The 17,378-nt window shown below is 34.9% G+C and overlaps 1 protein-coding gene across 3 annotated transcripts; it reads right to left on the minus strand.

Annotated features, from left to right (window-relative positions):
- Nucleotides 1-407: 407 nt before the first annotated feature.
- On the minus strand, nucleotides 408-16,482 carry LOC129951508 (arginyl-tRNA--protein transferase 1). Of its 3 annotated transcripts, none has more exons than XM_056063700.1 (10): nucleotides 16,174-16,482; nucleotides 6,836-6,962; nucleotides 6,241-6,602; nucleotides 5,949-6,172; nucleotides 5,680-5,823; nucleotides 5,093-5,274; nucleotides 2,127-2,290; nucleotides 1,901-2,052; nucleotides 1,569-1,631; nucleotides 408-1,002 (listed from the first exon to the last, which is right to left on the minus strand). In XM_056063700.1, exons 1-10 carry the CDS (start codon nucleotides 16,256-16,258, stop codon nucleotides 907-909), a joined length of 1,599 nt encoding a protein of 532 aa, XP_055919675.1. In that variant the 5' UTR covers nucleotides 16,259-16,482; the 3' UTR covers nucleotides 408-906. The 3 variants fall into 3 exon arrangements, with proteins under 3 accessions (XP_055919675.1, XP_055919674.1, XP_055919676.1); XM_056063699.1 differs by lacking the exon at nucleotides 5,680-5,823 and adding an exon at nucleotides 5,447-5,596 and having other exon boundaries at nucleotides 16,174-16,481; XM_056063701.1 differs by lacking the exons at nucleotides 1,569-1,631; nucleotides 5,680-5,823 and adding an exon at nucleotides 5,447-5,596 and having other exon boundaries at nucleotides 16,174-16,481.
- Between the last annotated feature and the right edge of the window lie 896 nt (nucleotides 16,483-17,378).

Raw genomic sequence — 17,378 nt, forward strand, 5'->3', positions numbered from 1 at the left:
ATATTGAAAATTGTCCTCTTCATTTTCCTGTTCTTGTGATAGATCTTAAGATTTCTGTTGATTAAACAAGTAAAACACACCTTAACTGGAACCTAATAAAAATTCATTATGCAAAATCTGTTCTCTTAACTTTCACAAAAATTGGTAAATATTTATAATTTTGTTTCTGTACAAAATGTATCCTTCACTTTACATCCATTTTAACCTTGATCAGAAAGTGATGATCTATACAATGAACCTTAAATGCATATATGCGACATAAATATGATTAATATCCCCTATACACGATAAAACAGTCGAGCCGTAGACCATTAGTAAGGTAAAAGATACAAGGTAGGATTGTATTAAATTTTGAGAACGACTTACAAACCTTTTTAATTTTAATTTAAATAAAAACAACATACAGATTGATGTAAGGATATAATTATTATTACCAAAAATCAGATCAGAGAAAACAAATAGTTTTTATTGAGGGAAAATTTTAAATAAATTTGTTTCATTTTAATTTAACTCAGAGATATAATGTGTAAGCGGGGTGTTACAATTATGTATTTTATTTTTAAATTTAAATTAACATGCATAAAAACTAATTGCATTACGTTTAAAAGAACGAACATTTTCTCACTTTATTAATATTAGGTCCATTATAAATATTATGTTCTGTTTATTAATTTAATTATAAATTTAAATTTAAGTTAAAAGTATTATCTCAGACAGTAAAATTTTATTCAATTTTTATCTTTTATCTTTTTTGTTTATCATTACCGTGTAGCTTTGTTCAACAAGTTACATTTTACATGAAAATATTTTTAATTTATTATAATATTGAAAAAACATTAATAACATTAATTGATTGAAAACTGAACACTGTCTCTCTTAAAAGATGTAAGATGCATATAATTATTTTTAAACCTTAACATACAGCATGCGATGGGCACAAGTTTTACCAACTAATTTTCCGTATTCTAGAATCGATTCACGGTCATCAACTTCACCAGTGATCTGAAATTGATCAAACCGAAAAAAATAGCAACATGTTAAATAAGTAAATTGCAGGTGTATGAGTCACTTTAGACTTAAGGTTAATATTAGAAGAAGAAAATAAAATTAAAATGTGTACTGGGAAGGGGATACAACAAGTTTGGAATAAAAACATAAAATGAAGCTTTGCGCATTTTTTTTAAAGCATTTATGAAGGGAATGACGTTGATTGCGGTTGAAACTCAAGTTGGATGTATATTTAGTTTACAATCGAAGTTGCTGGACAACTAAAAAGTTTGATAATAACATTTTTGGTCGGTTAACCAAAAAACCAAAAGTTTTGTATCACGATAGTTTAATTCAAGTGATTTTTTGTTTAATAAATTTAATACCAAATAAACTTAAGCAACTTCACTTCACTATTCTGACATTTAAATGGAGTTAGTGGTTCTGGTTTTGATGCTTGCTTAGTTGGAGAGATAAAATTGCCTAAGCAGTCTAAAAGTTTAATTAATCAAACTTGAGTTTCAGCAACCTTTAAAAAATAATATAAATAAACGAAAAAAAAAAAAACAAAATGTATTTACCTCTTTATACAATCTACTCCTGATCATGTCCAACATAGTGTCTATCGTCTCAATATTAAAAGACTGTAAAAATGTGTTTTTTCATGGCGAACAGAAAAAAAATTGTTGTTTTTTTTTTGAAAACAATATACAAACATAATAAATAAATGTCGGAAATAATGATGGAGTTAGGAGAGAAGCCAGTTTAATAAATGAAAAACAAAAACAGGAATTAGACAAAATTTAAGGCAAATTTGAAGTTAGCAAAATAAAAGGATTTCTTTTGTAGAGTTTAGGAAGGAAAAGATAAAAACAAAAACAAAATACAAATTTTAAAAAAAAAACTAATTTACCTGAATGTACTCGCGGTAAGTGACGCAGGTATTGTTTTCAATCAATAACATAACAAGATCTAGATGGGTCTCTAAGAAATCATCCACGTCGTTTGCTTCAGGGTCATTGTTTAATCGTAGGTATTTTTGTAAGTCAAGTTGCTGTCGCATTTCTTTAAACAAGAAAACAAAAGTTAATGGATTACTTAATTATTTTGTTATTTTATTTAATATTTTTAATACATACCATTTGTCAAAAGATTCCATGTGTAAGTTTCAGGACAGAGCAAGTAAGATGGAACGAGTTTTCCTTTATATCTCATTTTTGGGCAAGAATGTATATAATATCCCATGTAATAATATTTGAGTGTTGGTACTGTTTCGACCAACTGCTGAACAAATTCGATTTCTCTGAAAAACAACAAAATATGTTAAATTAGAAGAGCTTATGTTATTGATTTGCTTGGAGATTAGAGACCAAATCAATCAAAATTAATTATTTAAAAATTTAAAAAAAAGATGCCATTACGAAGTTTGATATAGTCATAATTTTAATATTTGTACAACATTCATCTAAAGTTCTGTTTCTCATTAGGGTATTGTTTAAATGCAAAGTTCCATTTTGTCTTTTGGTCGCAGATTTTTAAAGCAAAAAAACCCTAAAATGTGCATGTGTTTAAAGTATGTGGATGACACTTTTGCTTCCTAAACTCCTCTATCGTTGTGATTTTTTTGGAACATCGTAACTCTCTACATCCAAAAATAAGATTCAGAAGGTGACGAGACAAACAGATGGTTCGGAAAGATAAGCACACTAATCGATACCTGAATTATGATAGTTTCCACCACCACCCGGAAAATTTAAGATTACTATTTTAGCAAGCGCACAGAATATGCGACAGTGGTCACCTAAAGGTTGAGCTGTATATGGTTGATAAATGTGTTTTGTTCTTTAATCAACAGCTGCGTAACAATGCAAATTTTACTTTTAAAAACGATATCATCCGAATGATAACCGTTTTTTTTCAAACAATCGGCCCTTTAATTTGCGATTACGCTAGAGTAATGCTTCGAACTTTATAGCGAATATATTGAAAAAGGTCCTGAATTTCCTTTGTCTTTTTATTATTAAGATATCCCAAAACGGTGTGATGTTGACGACCGCAGCGGTTTGGAACGTCACCGTACTTGCTGATTGCCCTTAGCCTTTAAATCAAGACTCTAGTTGTGTGGGAAATAAAAATATTATGTTGAAATTGTGTTCGGTTGTTGTACTGAATACAGCTGCGATTACGATAACAGAAGCTCATCAATCATACGGCAATGCACTTGAGCATTGACTTTCTTACATTGGTTAAAAATAAGTGGCATACCAAAATGTCATTTTTGAACAATTTAAAAGTATTTTATCCAACATAGACTACGAAAGCCAACAATCCCGTCTTTTCGACTTAGACGAATTAAAGATTGCCATATGTATGCTGAATTCTAACAAAGTCGCCGTAGTATATGGCTTGAATGCAGAGCTCTTAAAAGCAGCTGGAGATAATTTGATTAGGAGCATGCATCAACTTTACTGTAAGATATGGTGAAAGAAAGAATGCCCGATCAATGGAACCTGAGTATTGTTTGTCCGATAGTGAAAGTAGGAGACCCTCTAAACTGCACCACCTCTTTTTTATAATAAGAACACACTCAAGGGGATATATGGTGGTTTTGAATTCCTGAATATTGCAATGGCTGGGAAAAACCGAGTGTGGTAAGGCATTTCACATTCGCGTAGTACGGCTAAAGAAAGAATCTCTTTACTTGACAGTACGACCGAAGTTGGGCTCGAGGGTATACTGATGACCATTCCTAGAAGCTCGAGTTTTACGATTGAACTGTTAAAGGGAAGGAATGCATCTGGTTATTTCTCTTGAGCATAAGCCTTTAAAATAACGGTAGAAAAGCGTGAGACAAGAAACTTTACGACGATGTTCAAGAGACGTAAATAATCCCATGATAGTATTATCACTAATTAATTTAAATGCTCTACGTTTAATGCTGTCTAAGAGGCTTAAGTAAGTTGCAGGAGCAGCAGACAAGAAATTAGAGTTATACTTAAGCTTTGGACGTATATAAGTTTTTTAGATAACAGTCAGATCAGAAGGGGAGAAAAACTTCTTACATCGCCTTAGAAAACCCAAACATCTTGTGGCATTTTTGGTGACATCGCGCATGTGATCGTTCCACAAAAGGTGGTTGGTGATACACATACCGAGAATATTGAGATGTTCAATCTCCTCGATACAAGTGCCATCCATAGATTATGGCAAGAGGGGTGTATCTAGCTTTAATGATACAAGACAGCATTGGTTTTTCGAAGCATTAAATTCCACGCTGTTTTTTAATGTTCATTGTGCAATGCTGTCGGTCGGAATTTAATGAGCTTATCATATTTTGTCGTTGCAGTTCCACATCCGAAGAAGATGGATGTGAGTCTGAAAGGAATATGAAAAGCTAAAACTACTATCTTCAGCGAAACAATATATTGTATTAGAAGTTGCAGACAGGAGATAATTAATAAAAATGAGAAAGAGTGTTGGAGATAGAACAGAGCCCTTGGGCACACCAGCATTTATTTTGTGGTTGTCAGACTTGAACCCCTCCAATTCCTGTAGAGGTGTCAGTCTTATTAACATCGCTTGCAAAATTTTCTCTGTCGTAATATGTGAACGTCTAAAGCCCATCGTCAACAACCTGGTCCTTATCAGTGTGGTTTTAGATCAGGAAAACTAGAAGAATGTCTAGTTTCTCCTACTAACCTAGTCCGTTTGTGCAGGATGAGAATGGAGAATTCGCGCTGCTCTATAAAGGTTGGAAACAACTTAACAGAACCTTTCGATGTCAAAAAAGGCCTAAGACAAGGTGATGCGCTGTGATGCGGTTTCTTTAACATCGTGCTTGAAAGTCTGTCTAATTACTAACCTATGCTGAAAACATTGACATAATCGGAAGAACTCAGCGTAATGTCAATCGGGCTTTTGCGAGCATTGAGTTAAAGGCGGCGAAAACGGGTTTAACGGTTAATAAAGTACGTGCTTGCATCAAGAAAGAACCTAAAACACCGACGACGACTGGGTCAAAACATCACCATCGACAGACTTAACTTCTAGGTAGTTAAGGACTTTGAAAAAAAAAATGTGTAGGAGTAAGATATAAATTAATTACCTCAGAGATCCATAGGTTCCCAACGACAGAAAACTGTAATCGGGATCATAGAAGAAGTACACAGAACTCACGCACAATGGCAAGATATCAATGACTCCCACAGCTATTAACTTGTCATCTAACCAGTATTGCTGATGAAATGACCCATATCCACATGATGGTCCACCGGGCGATTTTGTATGCTACAAAAAATGTTTATCAGAATACCAAAAGAAAGAAAAGAAAATAAACAAATTAATTATCAAAGCAATTATTGCAAACAAAACTTTTCCTTTTCTGACAATTAACAAGCACAGCAGATCGCATTATTTGAAATCTGGCAAGTCGGTACTTTTGTCTGGTGTTATTTTATACCTGCAACGGTGACCTCTGTAAAAATCCTAAATACTCCATCAAACCCTCCGGCGGGTCATTGTGTATAGTTCGTTGATAACGTTCATATAATCCATATGAATCCTTCAACGTAGCAGGAAATTGTTTACTTGATACGTTTACCAATTTCAACTAGCAAATATACGATCAGCAGCGCAAGAGTGTCGAGAAGAAAACCAAGAAAACCAAAAAATACAAATAAAATTAATGACTACCTTAATTGGGGATTTATAGCAGAATCTTTGCAGATTGGTCTTTTTTAGTCGTGCCGGGTCATCTTTATGGATTATTAATTGATATTTGCGATAAATATTGAATGCCTCGTTCGTGACCCCTTTATTGGACGTTACTAGGATGACCTAAAAGTAGATCAACAAGAAACCAATCAAATAAAGAGGCCACTGGTCATAAGGGCCAAAAGCTAGCTAGCTAAGAGATCACTCAATATTTGCTTCCGTTTTTTTTCAGTTATGTTTTGTTATACCTTTAGTTTGTGGCAATCATTTGGTGAAGCAGAATTCACGAAATCCTTAAGGGTTTTTTCTCGATTTTGGTTCTGGTTCTTATTTGATTTTAATTGTTGTTGCTCTGTTATTGGATCTACTACAGCTTCTGCTGTTTCTGCTGCTTTTGCCTTCATTTTGGCCTCCTTACGTTCTTTACGCATTTGTTTTGCTTTTTTGCAAGGTGGTTTTGATTCGTCAAAAGCTTAAAGATACAACAACAAAAAATATGTAAGTAGTCCAATTTTTGCATTTAAATTTTGTGTATTTTACATTTTTTTGATCCATCTAATGAACTCGAGTTTGCCGAAGCTCCAACTATCAATACTTCAGAGGATTTTTTCTGTTCGGGAATTGAAAATGTTTGTTGTGGATTCGCCTTAACCACAGCTTCCATATTAACTTCCCTAATTGCTACGTTGGGAGCTTGAGGCTCTTCACGAATAGAGCCTCTGCCGATGTCGTCGGGGTCATTATTTTGGACTTGTTCAGAGCTTGTCTGGCTGGTTGTAGCTGATGAGCTGGTATTTGTAGATTCTTCAGTTTTATTCTTCTTGCCATCCCGAAGGAAGTTTGTCATGCGTTTTAGAATTTTTTTGTGAGACTTTGATAGTTTAAACTCATTTGTATCACACCTGCAACATAAAAACTGTATAAGAACGTAATCTTTCAAAAGTTCATAGGTATTCTAAGGTTTACGTCAAGAAAATGTATTTTTATATTTGTTTTTGTGGCCTACATTGTCATAATAAAAATTTTGTATTAAAGAACATTTACTAGCGTAATTGTTAATTGATTGACTTTGCAATAAAAAATATATAATCATATCATTCGGAATATTTAAAGAAAGTGTACTTATATTGCTTACCGTATAGCATAGCATGGGCAGCACGTGTTTTTATTATTAGGCTTATAACAATAATGTCCAGATCGTCTCCAGCCCCGATCGATTAAATCTTGATAGTCTTGAGGCGCTAAGTTGTAGGCATGCATTCCTAAAAAAAAAACAATTACTATCAATTATTAAAAATCTATATATATTTTTTGTTTACTTCAGATACAAATAAAAATAGGTTTATTATTATAATTCGTTCAATACTAACGTTAACAATTCTTATTAATACAATATATGTACACTTAAAATCTAAAACTTAAACTAGGCTGTTGAAAAATATTGATTTGTAATTTATACTTTTTATATTATCATTAGGTGAATTAATACAAGATCAACATAGTTTGATCTGCTAAAATTAGTATTCAAAGGTTTCTGGAGTCTTTTACTTGAACGACTAAAACTAAAGCTTAAACTACCAAGAACTGATTGTGATGAAATTTGTGAATAAGGCAGTAATGTTTGAATATTATGAAACCACGGAAGGGATCGTAGACATAAATGCAAAGATCTTTTCTGAATGGCTTCGAGTCTTGTGACGTGTACGGCGTAGTAAGGTGACCATACTGTACAAGCATATTCCAAGACTACGACTGGTCTCACAAATGAAAAAAAGTAATTTTAAAACATACATATTGTAATATGTTCATTAAATGTTAGCTTAGAATCTAAGACAACACCCAAGTCAAAAAATACTTAAAGGACAAGAATCAAACATGTAACTAAAAACGATTAGAACTTTTTTGCTTGTAAAACTTATGGTTTTACATTTGTCAATATTGTTTTAAAGGCGATTATTATTGCACCATTCAATGAATAATATTAAGTCTTCTTGGAAATGAAGACAGTCAAATGGAGTTAATTTTTTTTAGTTTTTTATCAAAACCATGCTGGTTATTACAGATAATTGAACTACAGTGAAAAGAAAGGACGCTACACACGATTGACTCAAACAGTTTAGGTATCACAAATAATTTAGCAATAGGTCGGTAGTTCATTATTTCGTTTTTAGGACCTTTTTTGTGTACTGGTATTATGAAGGAGCTCTTCCAGACAAAAGGAAACAGCGAGTTACTTAAAGACGTGTCAAAAGGAACACTTAACAGATGTGATAAATACGCAGCACATTTCTTAAAAATGGATGATGGTACACCGTCGGCACCAGGACTAAAAGATCAAAGACTATTAAAGACAGTATCTTTACCTATAACGAAATTGATAGAATTTAAGTGGGGGAAATTTGAAACAGTGGCAGATGTTTTAGGAAAACTAATAGAATTATGATCTACAAAAGATTCTTTGAAGGAGTTTGCAAACATGTTCGCCCATTACTATTTGATGTCGAATCAGTCATTAAGTTAGGGTACCGACGTGCTTTCTTCTTACGATTAATGAATTTCCAAAAACAGTCAGGATTATTCTTAAGTGTTTAACGTGGAAATCAAACCATGGTAGAACACTCAAGTTATTTCGAGTCTTTTTAAATGGAATAGTTTTTTCGAAACAGTCAAAAAAAGTTAAATAAAAAATGTTACACATATCGACAATTTTTAAGTTACAAAACAAGTGATCCCAACTGATCGTACATAATAAGTTAAAAAGGTTTAAAGCACGACCCAAGTCTTTAAAGGTGTGAATCCTAACCATAAGATGTTTTTGTTTTCCGGCGCTCCGAAGGTTCAATATTTAGTGTGAACTCACATTTAATTGGCATATGGGTGGTTTGGTTATACAAAAGTTGGGTAGGTCAATGTCATCAACCAATATAGTTAAAGTGTTATTATATTTTATTAAGATTAAAATAAATAAATAAATATGGTGGCGCAACAGTCTGTTGGGAACCAGGGCTTAGTGACTTACAACTCTCAACCATTCCTGTGTGCGAGTACTGTTGTCAGAAATGGAAGGGACCTACAATTTTAGGCCGAATCCGAAGGGCTAATTTGAGAAAGCACTTACTCTTGAAGGATTTGTCAATTCCTCGCCAGAGGCAGTACCCGCGAAAATTAATTTTATTTCTTAAATTAAGGTGGCACAGGCAAGGTTTGAACCCAAGACCCCTTACATGACAGTCCAACGCACTAACAATCATGCCACGGGTACTACATTTTATTTTATTATTTTATTGAGATTACAATTTATTTAATGGAAGGACCTTTATTTAGTCACTCAATTTTAATTCTTCATTTTGAATACAAGTTATTAAAAAAAAACAATTAGTTCTTAAAATGTCAGTCCTTTGGCATGTCACAACCCCGAAAAACAAAACTATTAAGTGACTGTCTATTAAACGGTTATCAAGACACTTTTGCAGGGTGACTTTAACAAGATTCAGCAATATTGCGATGACTGGAAATTGATAATCTACCTTCAGAAATTCGAAACTATTCTGTTCAGGACTCCGCTGTATGGAGCCTTAAGGGATACGAGAAAGAACTGGAAAAATCTAGTGATCGTTGGACCAAATCGACAGCTACTGGCGAATAAAAGTGTAGCAAAGTACCTTGGCATCTGGTTGGATTAGTACTTGTATTTCGACAGACATATGAGTGCTGCTCTGGCCAAAACAAGGGGAGCCTTTGCCCTGACAAAACGGTTGTTTTTTAGCAGCCGTCTTGACAGCAGAGTAAAGGTGATTTGCTACATGGCCCTTATCCGGCCGATGATTGCCTATGGGTGCCCTGTATGGTTCAAAGTTGCCCCTTCTCAAATGGAAACGTTTCGGGTGTTTGAGAGACCTCGTTGCCTTGGACTACACAGGACACCAGAGTCGGAGTACAAACATTACTATTCTAACCAGGTTCTATACAACAGAGCCAATATAAACTGAATAAATAATTTCTTGCTGAAGCTTGGTAAGGGTCGACTAACAGCTTAATTTTTGAGTACTACGAAAGTACACGTTTAAGTGGCAACATTCCGCCCGAAACTTTCTTCTATTTAGACAATCGCTGTAAAACTGTAGATAGGCGACTCCTTTACAGTCGAGCCGTCCTCGCACTGGACGGAGCCGAGCGCCTTCGGTTCAGTAGGACTGTTTCCGATATGGAAAGAAGAGATAGGGTAAGGCAGGAGAACCAGTTTTGGTGGCTTCGAATTGAGAATGTCATTTAAAGTTGTCTAAGGCGTTTGGGTCTTGGCCGGCTTACATAGGTTTAAGGATTAGGTTAAGGACAGTCAAAAAAACAATAAAACAAAACTTACTTTTAAGTAGTTTTAAGTAATTTTAAGTAATATAATTAGTTTAGGTTGATTTTAAATAGTTAAGTATTATAATGGGTTTCTGTTTTTTTATTTCGTTTTAAGTTTTATATAAAATATTAATAAAACATTTTTAAATTTGCGTGGTTTTTTAAGAATTTTAGTTTAGTTTTAAGATAGTTTTAAGATTTTGATAAAATAAAAAGAAAAAACAAACTAAAACTTTCATAATGCAGTGTTCTTCACTTTATTTAAAAAAAAAAAAAACAAGAAATTTTGTGTTCCGTTTCATTCGTCAGTCCTTTGTGTGTTATTTAAATTTGAAATTTGTGCAAAATATCGCCGACTAGACGTCAAATCTCACTTTGGATTTTATATATTGATAATAAAATAAACTGACATTTGTCAGTTAGTGAAATTAAATTTTTGATAAAAAACGTCAATATTACGCTTTTTTATTTCTACCGCGAAGTGATTTATCCGTAGTTATCCACAATAATTGAACTTACTCATATTTTTCAATAAGTTGATTGGTTTCCTCCAATGTCCACTGCTTTGCCATGTTTACTCTCGACAGCTACTCGCAAAATACGAACTGTGTTGGTACTCCGCGAGCTTATCTCGGATAGGGGTTAACATATGTGTCTACTTGCGAGTGACTTTCAAAAAGATCGAATGTCGAGAGTAATAATTAGTAAACTCTCCGCAAGCTACTCTCCAGACTATGTCCACTAAAGTAAAGCTTTTAGAGTCTTAGATATAGCTTCTTGGTAGAATGAAGAACTGTCGAGTCTCAGGAAAATGACGAGGACAATTTTCAATATTTGCCACAAACATAAGTTTTACCAACCATAAAAAGACTCTCTTAAAATTTACAAGCAAGCCCTGTTATCAGCCAAAAGACAAGACTGGAGAGAATACTGTCAATCAATCGACATAAAGGACGCCGCAAGGCTCAGGAAAGTTGTTTTTATCCCAAAAGTGGGTAGGCGAGGTCACGAATCCGCGAAGGATTTCAGACCAATAAGCTTAACATCTTTTGTGCTTAAAACCTTGGAGAAATCCTAGTTGGACGACCTCTCCAAAGCTCTCAGCATGCTTATCTTAAGAGCAAATCTACGGATACTGCCCTCCATGAGGTAGTGCGAACTGTAGAACAAACAATCCATTATAAAGAATTTACTCTTGCCACCCTCCTAGACATAGAAGGTGTTTATAGCAACGTCCTTACTGAATCCATAGAAGAATCGCTCGTTAAGTTCGGTGTAGAAGACTTCATTCGAGAATGGATTATTTAAATGCTCAGTGGTAGGAATATTCGAGCCACTATAGGCACTACAATCGCAACAAAACACGTGAGTAGGGGAACACCCCAGGGTGGTGTCCTTTCGCCTTTTCTATTGCTTCTGGTCATGGATACAATTCTCGTTAAATAAGAGAGATGTGGAGTGAAGGCGGTAGCCTATGCGGATGATTTGGTGCTATTGGTGTCAGGAAAGTACACCTCTGTGATTAGTGAAATCACGGAGTCAGCTTTGAAGAAAGTTAGCAACTGGGCCACGGGGTGTGGACTAGTAGTTAACCAAAGTAAAACTGAACTGTTGCTCTTTACCACCAAAACTAAAGTACCGCTCTTCACGCTACCTCGACTCAACGGTCAAACCCTATCATTGTCTTCCAGTGCAAAATATTTGGGAGTTATTCTCGACCCTAAACTAACTAAGGCCTTCTACGCCTGCAGCAAAACTTTCGGCAAAAAGTGGGGACTTTAGTCGAAGATGATTTTATGGACGTACAAAGCCTATAATATTGATAAGCTAAAGAAGGTTCAGAGAACAACTTGCGTGGGCACCACAGGGGCCATGCGTACTTGCCCAACTGACGCCTTATTTTGGATCTTCTACCAAACGACCTTTTTATTAAATACATAGTTTCCTGTAGCGCTATCAGGCTGAAGGAATCAAACAGCTGATTGTCAAAACCTTATGGTCACAGCAACACAACGAAATTGATTCCCTCAGATATTATCTCGGTAGAAACTGACTGCTGCACTCCTACTTTGAGCCTTAGTAAGGGTTTTAAGGTTATTTTCCCATCGAGAGAAGATTGGGAGGATGACATCGTGTCGATAGGTTTCGACACAACCATCGTTACTGACCGCTCAAAGATGGAGTGCGGAGTTGGTTCTGGGATCTTTTCTGAGTCCCTAAATGTAGTCGAATCCTTTAGGCTTCCTGACTTTGCTAGCGTTTTTCCAGGCTGAACTGCTGGCAATAAGGGAGGCATGTAAGATACTTAAACAAAACCCAAACCAAAACCGAAATGCGGCTATCTTTACAGACAGTCCGCAGTGGTATCGTGGGAAATGAACGGGCTGACGAGCTAGCCAGGCAAGGATCTGCCCTTCATAGCTCACTTGCGGAAATGGTTAACATTCCTCTTGGTGCTATTAAGGGTAAAATCGTTTGTTTCTACCAAACTGAATCAAACCGAAAGTGGAGCAATTTACCCAACTGCATTATATCTAGGAAGATATGGCCCACCTATAATAAAACCCGTACAAACGATCTTCTATGCAGGCCAAGGCAAGACATAGCCAGGATTATTGCGGTTTGTACCCGACATTGGCCTATAGGAGTTCATGCAGAGAAGTTGGGTATCTCTTACAACACCTTTTGCCGTAGTTGTAGTGACTAAAGAGAAAGTGAAACGATAATCCATTTCCTCTGCAAATGTCCTGCTTTGGCAAACACTAGAATGAAATACTTTGGAAAAGCATTCTTTCACGAACGTAATGAGCTATCTGAGACAAAGATTAGAGACCTAATCTTTTTTCTCAATGCGACAAAATGGCTCTAACATAATCGCTATGAAGCTTCTCTATAAATCTATCCCTTTCAATCAAAGGTCAAACGAGTGGTATCAAAACGGCGCACTACAGCGCTAATTGGATCTCAGGCTAGGTTGCCTTGAGATCACCATTTCTACCTACCTACCATGACCACTTGCTAGATCGCTCTCGAGAGCAGCCTGAGAGCGACTCGCAGCACGTTTACGCTCAAATGCACACCCACCTTAACATATTTATTAACATTATTCTTATTTTGACGGTGCACTTCCAATGATTGCAAAAGTTAACGTTTTATGAAAACGTATAGGAGCTGATGAAGAGGGAAGTAGCTAAAGGTGTGGTCACTTATTAAAAGAGTAATTCACGTGTGGAACCGACAACAAATGCAGAAAACAGTCAAATCATGCATTGACAGTATGCCGCTCAAAATTGAGGCTCTTATTAAAGCAAAATTAGGTCAAACAAAATATTGAAAAAAATTACAAAAATAACAACCAAAAAACTGAAAATATTAAATATATTTAATTTGCAAAAAAAAATTCTTTGAATCTGTTGCCTTATTTCTAGGATGTTATTCATATTCTGCATACGAAATAATTTAAATTCATAACAATATTCGAAAACCTGATTAAAATAGCTGGAAATTAAGATTTTGGATAAAATCTAAAGTGCGTCTAATAATATGGCCAGGGACTGTATACTAAAGTAACATTCAAAACTAAACACAATTTAAAAATAAAAAAAATTATTAATTTATTAAATAAAAAACAAAAAATAAATATTTGGTCAGAAGCATAAGGAAAGCAATTTGTTTTTAATATTTTTTCCATTATTCTATCAAACAAAATACTGATAACAGCTAATTGTTGTACAATTACAAATCAAGTGTTAAGCTTAGTTGAATTTAAAAATCTTGGACTAATTCCACTTATTAATTGTTGCATAAGATAAAAGCCTTCGTTTTTATTATTTTTTCCATCACCTTACTTACTTAAGGTGGCACTACAGTCCTGTGTGAACTAGGGCCTCACCCAACAAACTTCTCCATCTAGCTCGGTCCTTAGCTAGATGTCTCCAGTTTCGCGCTCCAAGTTGGGTCCACGGTCTTCCTCTACTGCGCTGCTCGAGGGTGTGGATTTGAAGACTTTCCGGGCCGGAGCATTGGTTTCCATGCGCTCTACGTGACCCAGCCATTTTAGTCGTTGGACTTTTACCCCTCTGGTTAAGTCTACGTCGCTGTACAGCTCGTCGTTCCATCTTCTTCTCCACTCTCCTTCGATGCATATGGGACCGTAGATCACAGGAAGAACTTTTCTCTCGAAGCGACCCAAGGTACTTTCATCCGCTTTTGTCATAGTCCATACTTCTGCAGCGTATAGCAGGACGGGGATGATAAGGGTCTTATATAGCAACACTTTGCTCCCTCGAGAGAGGACTTTACCACTTAATTGCTTTCTTAGTCCAAAGAAACAGCGGTTAGCAAGAGTTATTCTGCGTTTGATCTCAGCGCTGGTGTTGTTTTCTGCCTTGGTAGACGAAGTCCTTGACTACCTCAAAGTTACGTCTGTCGATGATAACGTTTTGACCAAGACGTCGGTGTTGTATGTCCTTTCTTGACGACAGCATGTTCTTTGTTTTGCCCTCATTAACCGTTAAATCCATTTTTTCCGCCTTTGCCTCAATACTCACAAAAGCCCCATTGACAACATGCTGAGTTCTTCCGATTATGTCAATGTCATCAGCATATGCTAGTAATGGGACAGACTTTTGAAAGATAGTGCCTCTAGTGTTAACGTGTGAGCTCTGCACTATTCTTTCAAGCACGATGTTAAAAAAATCACATGACAGCGCATCACCTTGTCTAAAACCTTTTTTGACATCGAAAGGTTCTGTTAAGTTGTTTCCAACCTTTATGGAGCACCGTGAACTCTCCATGGTCATCCTGCACAAACGGACGAGTTTGGCAGGGATGCCAAAACTAGACATATCTCTATATAGCACGGCCCTGTAGAAGCTGTCATATGCGGCCTTGAAATCGATAAAAAGATGGTGGGTGTCGATTTGGTGTTCTTGGGTTTTTTTCAGGATCTGCTGTAATGTTCCATCACCAGATAGATACAAAACAGTAGAGGGCCAAGTATAGACCCTTGAGGGACTTCAGATTTTGTGGGTAAGAAATTAGACAAGATAACACCAGCAAGAACTGGTTTTCTGTTTTTGTCAAGTAAGACAAAATGAGCTTTGACACAAATATATAAATGAAAACTGCTCGTAAAGTTTTTGACAATTTAAGTATAAAATGATTAATAGTGTCGCAAGCAATCAGTGAAAATCAAGAAAAGCCAAGAAACTTACATCATCTTTATCAAATACTTGTCTTGTGTCCTCAGTTAAACTTATAAGTGCTGTTATACAACGATGAGTGTCTTCTCTATTGATAATAATAAAACACCGATAAGTTTTTTTATAAGGTAGTTTTACGCTTAAGTTAAGTATTACAGTTTATTATTGCATAAAAATTGCAACAAATTTTTGAGATACCAATAAATAAATATTCATATCTATTGCAACACTTCCTTCAAGTTGTGGTCGGATTAATTGTTTATTTTTGTAGACAATACTAATTGATTAACTTGATAGTTATCATTGAAATCAACAAAAATACAGTACAAACGAGTACAAGTTGTACAATATAAACACCCCAGTTGAAAAAATAAACAAATTTTCCTTGCAGATAGCAGCACGTGCAAAAAGATTAAAGTTTCATCTTTAAATCATGTACCTACGTCATCAGCATAACTATTCGAATTTGAACTTGATGTAATGTAATTCTAATCACTCTCTATTTCTATGGGAGACAATACCACCTACCTATTGGCTATCAGTAAAGGTTTCTAGTTTTTGTTTCAATTGATTACTTCGAACATAACTAATGGGGGTCGATATGTTGCCTTGACTTTCGCACTAAATACCTCCAAAAATTAATTACCTGCTACGAAAATAAATCACCAATATTGTGTCTATCTAATCTAAACGACGAAAGGAACAAAAACAAAATAAGCAAAATTGTATACGTCGCACCTACATAAGAATGTAAATACAGTAAAATCGAAATCGGACAACTACCCCAAATTTGGTACGAGCCTTAAATTTTGTTGGTTTTTCTTTCACTATCGCTTAATTTTGAACTTTTAATTTTATTAGATAAGAAACCAAACACAAACAAATTTATTTTAAATTGTTTAATTTCAATAAATCTTACCATGAGAATTACTGCATTCGACATTCTTGCAATAGCCGCACCTGCTTGTCTGTTTACCATAATAATTTATTATTGTTGGTTCCATTAGACACACAAATTAAAAATCCTAATTGAATTAATTACGTTTGCGATCAAATTTTTTTAACAGATGTTTTATTTTTGTTAGTTATGCTTAAATATGATTTATTTATTCTTTGAATAAAATTAGTTTTGGAAACGAAAGTAAATTACTAATCCTTGACTTGAAGAGCAAAGAAAATTTTGTATTTCCAAATTTTCACTTTTTCCTTTGTGATTGAGCGCACAGCTGGCGTTGACAACTGGAAGCTCTTCAGTAATCAGTTCCAGATTGTATAGAATGGAAATTTTTATGTCAGAAGTATTTTTTATCGAAAAATCGATTACAATGATAGAGATGTGAGCAAAAATGAAAAATCGAAAAGTAAGGTGGCTATCCACTAAGCAACTTAAAGAAGCTACCTTGAGTAAACTTAGGTGGTACTTTCAGGGGCAAAATGTGCGAACATATTATAAGCTACGATAAACAGCTCTGGCCTATTTTTAATTTTAGTAGTATTCTTAACATAACTTTAGCCAAGATGTAAAAGTGTTTTTTTGTAGGTTTTACTCTCTTGGCCCGTAATACACAGCGCATTAATGAAGTGCGAAAGAGAAAGGAATAAATACAAAAATAAATAGAAATAAATCCGTCTCGTGTTTAGTAAAGCTAATACCTGAATATATAACACGAAAATGAATTCAAGTGGACGATAGGCAAACCTACGATTGCCTCTGATGGAAAAAAGTTTGTGTCCAAATTTGAAAATAAACATGACCACTTGGAGGTAAAAATGACCAAAATAATTAAAGTCCAAAAAATCTGTAAACACAGATTAATGAATTCATTACATTTTGTTTAACATATTTTCCATATTATGCAGATGACATTTATTTCTTATTTACATACAAATATACTTACAAAACCCCTAACAAGCTTAATTAAATTAGATTAACCGAAATAAATATGACGAAATATAAAAACAAACTTCAAAAAGATGTAGCCGATTAATGCGCATTAAATACATGCACTGTGTAATACCGGACATAGCCTCTGCAACAGCGATTCTTTTGGGTGCAGTTAATTTTCATTCTGTGCAGGAGTTGCTGCAACTTAAAATTATTAATGGACCCATAATGGACCTACT

The sequence above is a fragment of the Eupeodes corollae genome, chromosome 3 (assembly GCF_945859685.1).
Source record: "Eupeodes corollae chromosome 3, idEupCoro1.1, whole genome shotgun sequence".
Classification (NCBI taxonomy): domain Eukaryota; kingdom Metazoa; phylum Arthropoda; class Insecta; order Diptera; family Syrphidae; genus Eupeodes; species Eupeodes corollae.

Bases quoted from the DNA above. Each gene is read 5' to 3' on its own strand.
- LOC129951508 (XM_056063699.1), bottom strand. From the start codon at position 16,258: ATGGAACCAACAATAATAAATTATTATGGTAAACAGACAAGCAGGTGC. The intron at 2,291-5,092 runs GTAATTAATTTA...GTTGTTTTTCAG, and splicing joins GGAACCTATGGATCTCTGAG to AGAAATCGAATTTGTTCAGC. The intron at 1,632-1,900 runs GTAAATTAGTTT...ACATTTTTACAG, and splicing joins CTTACCGCGAGTACATTCAG to TCTTTTAATATTGAGACGAT.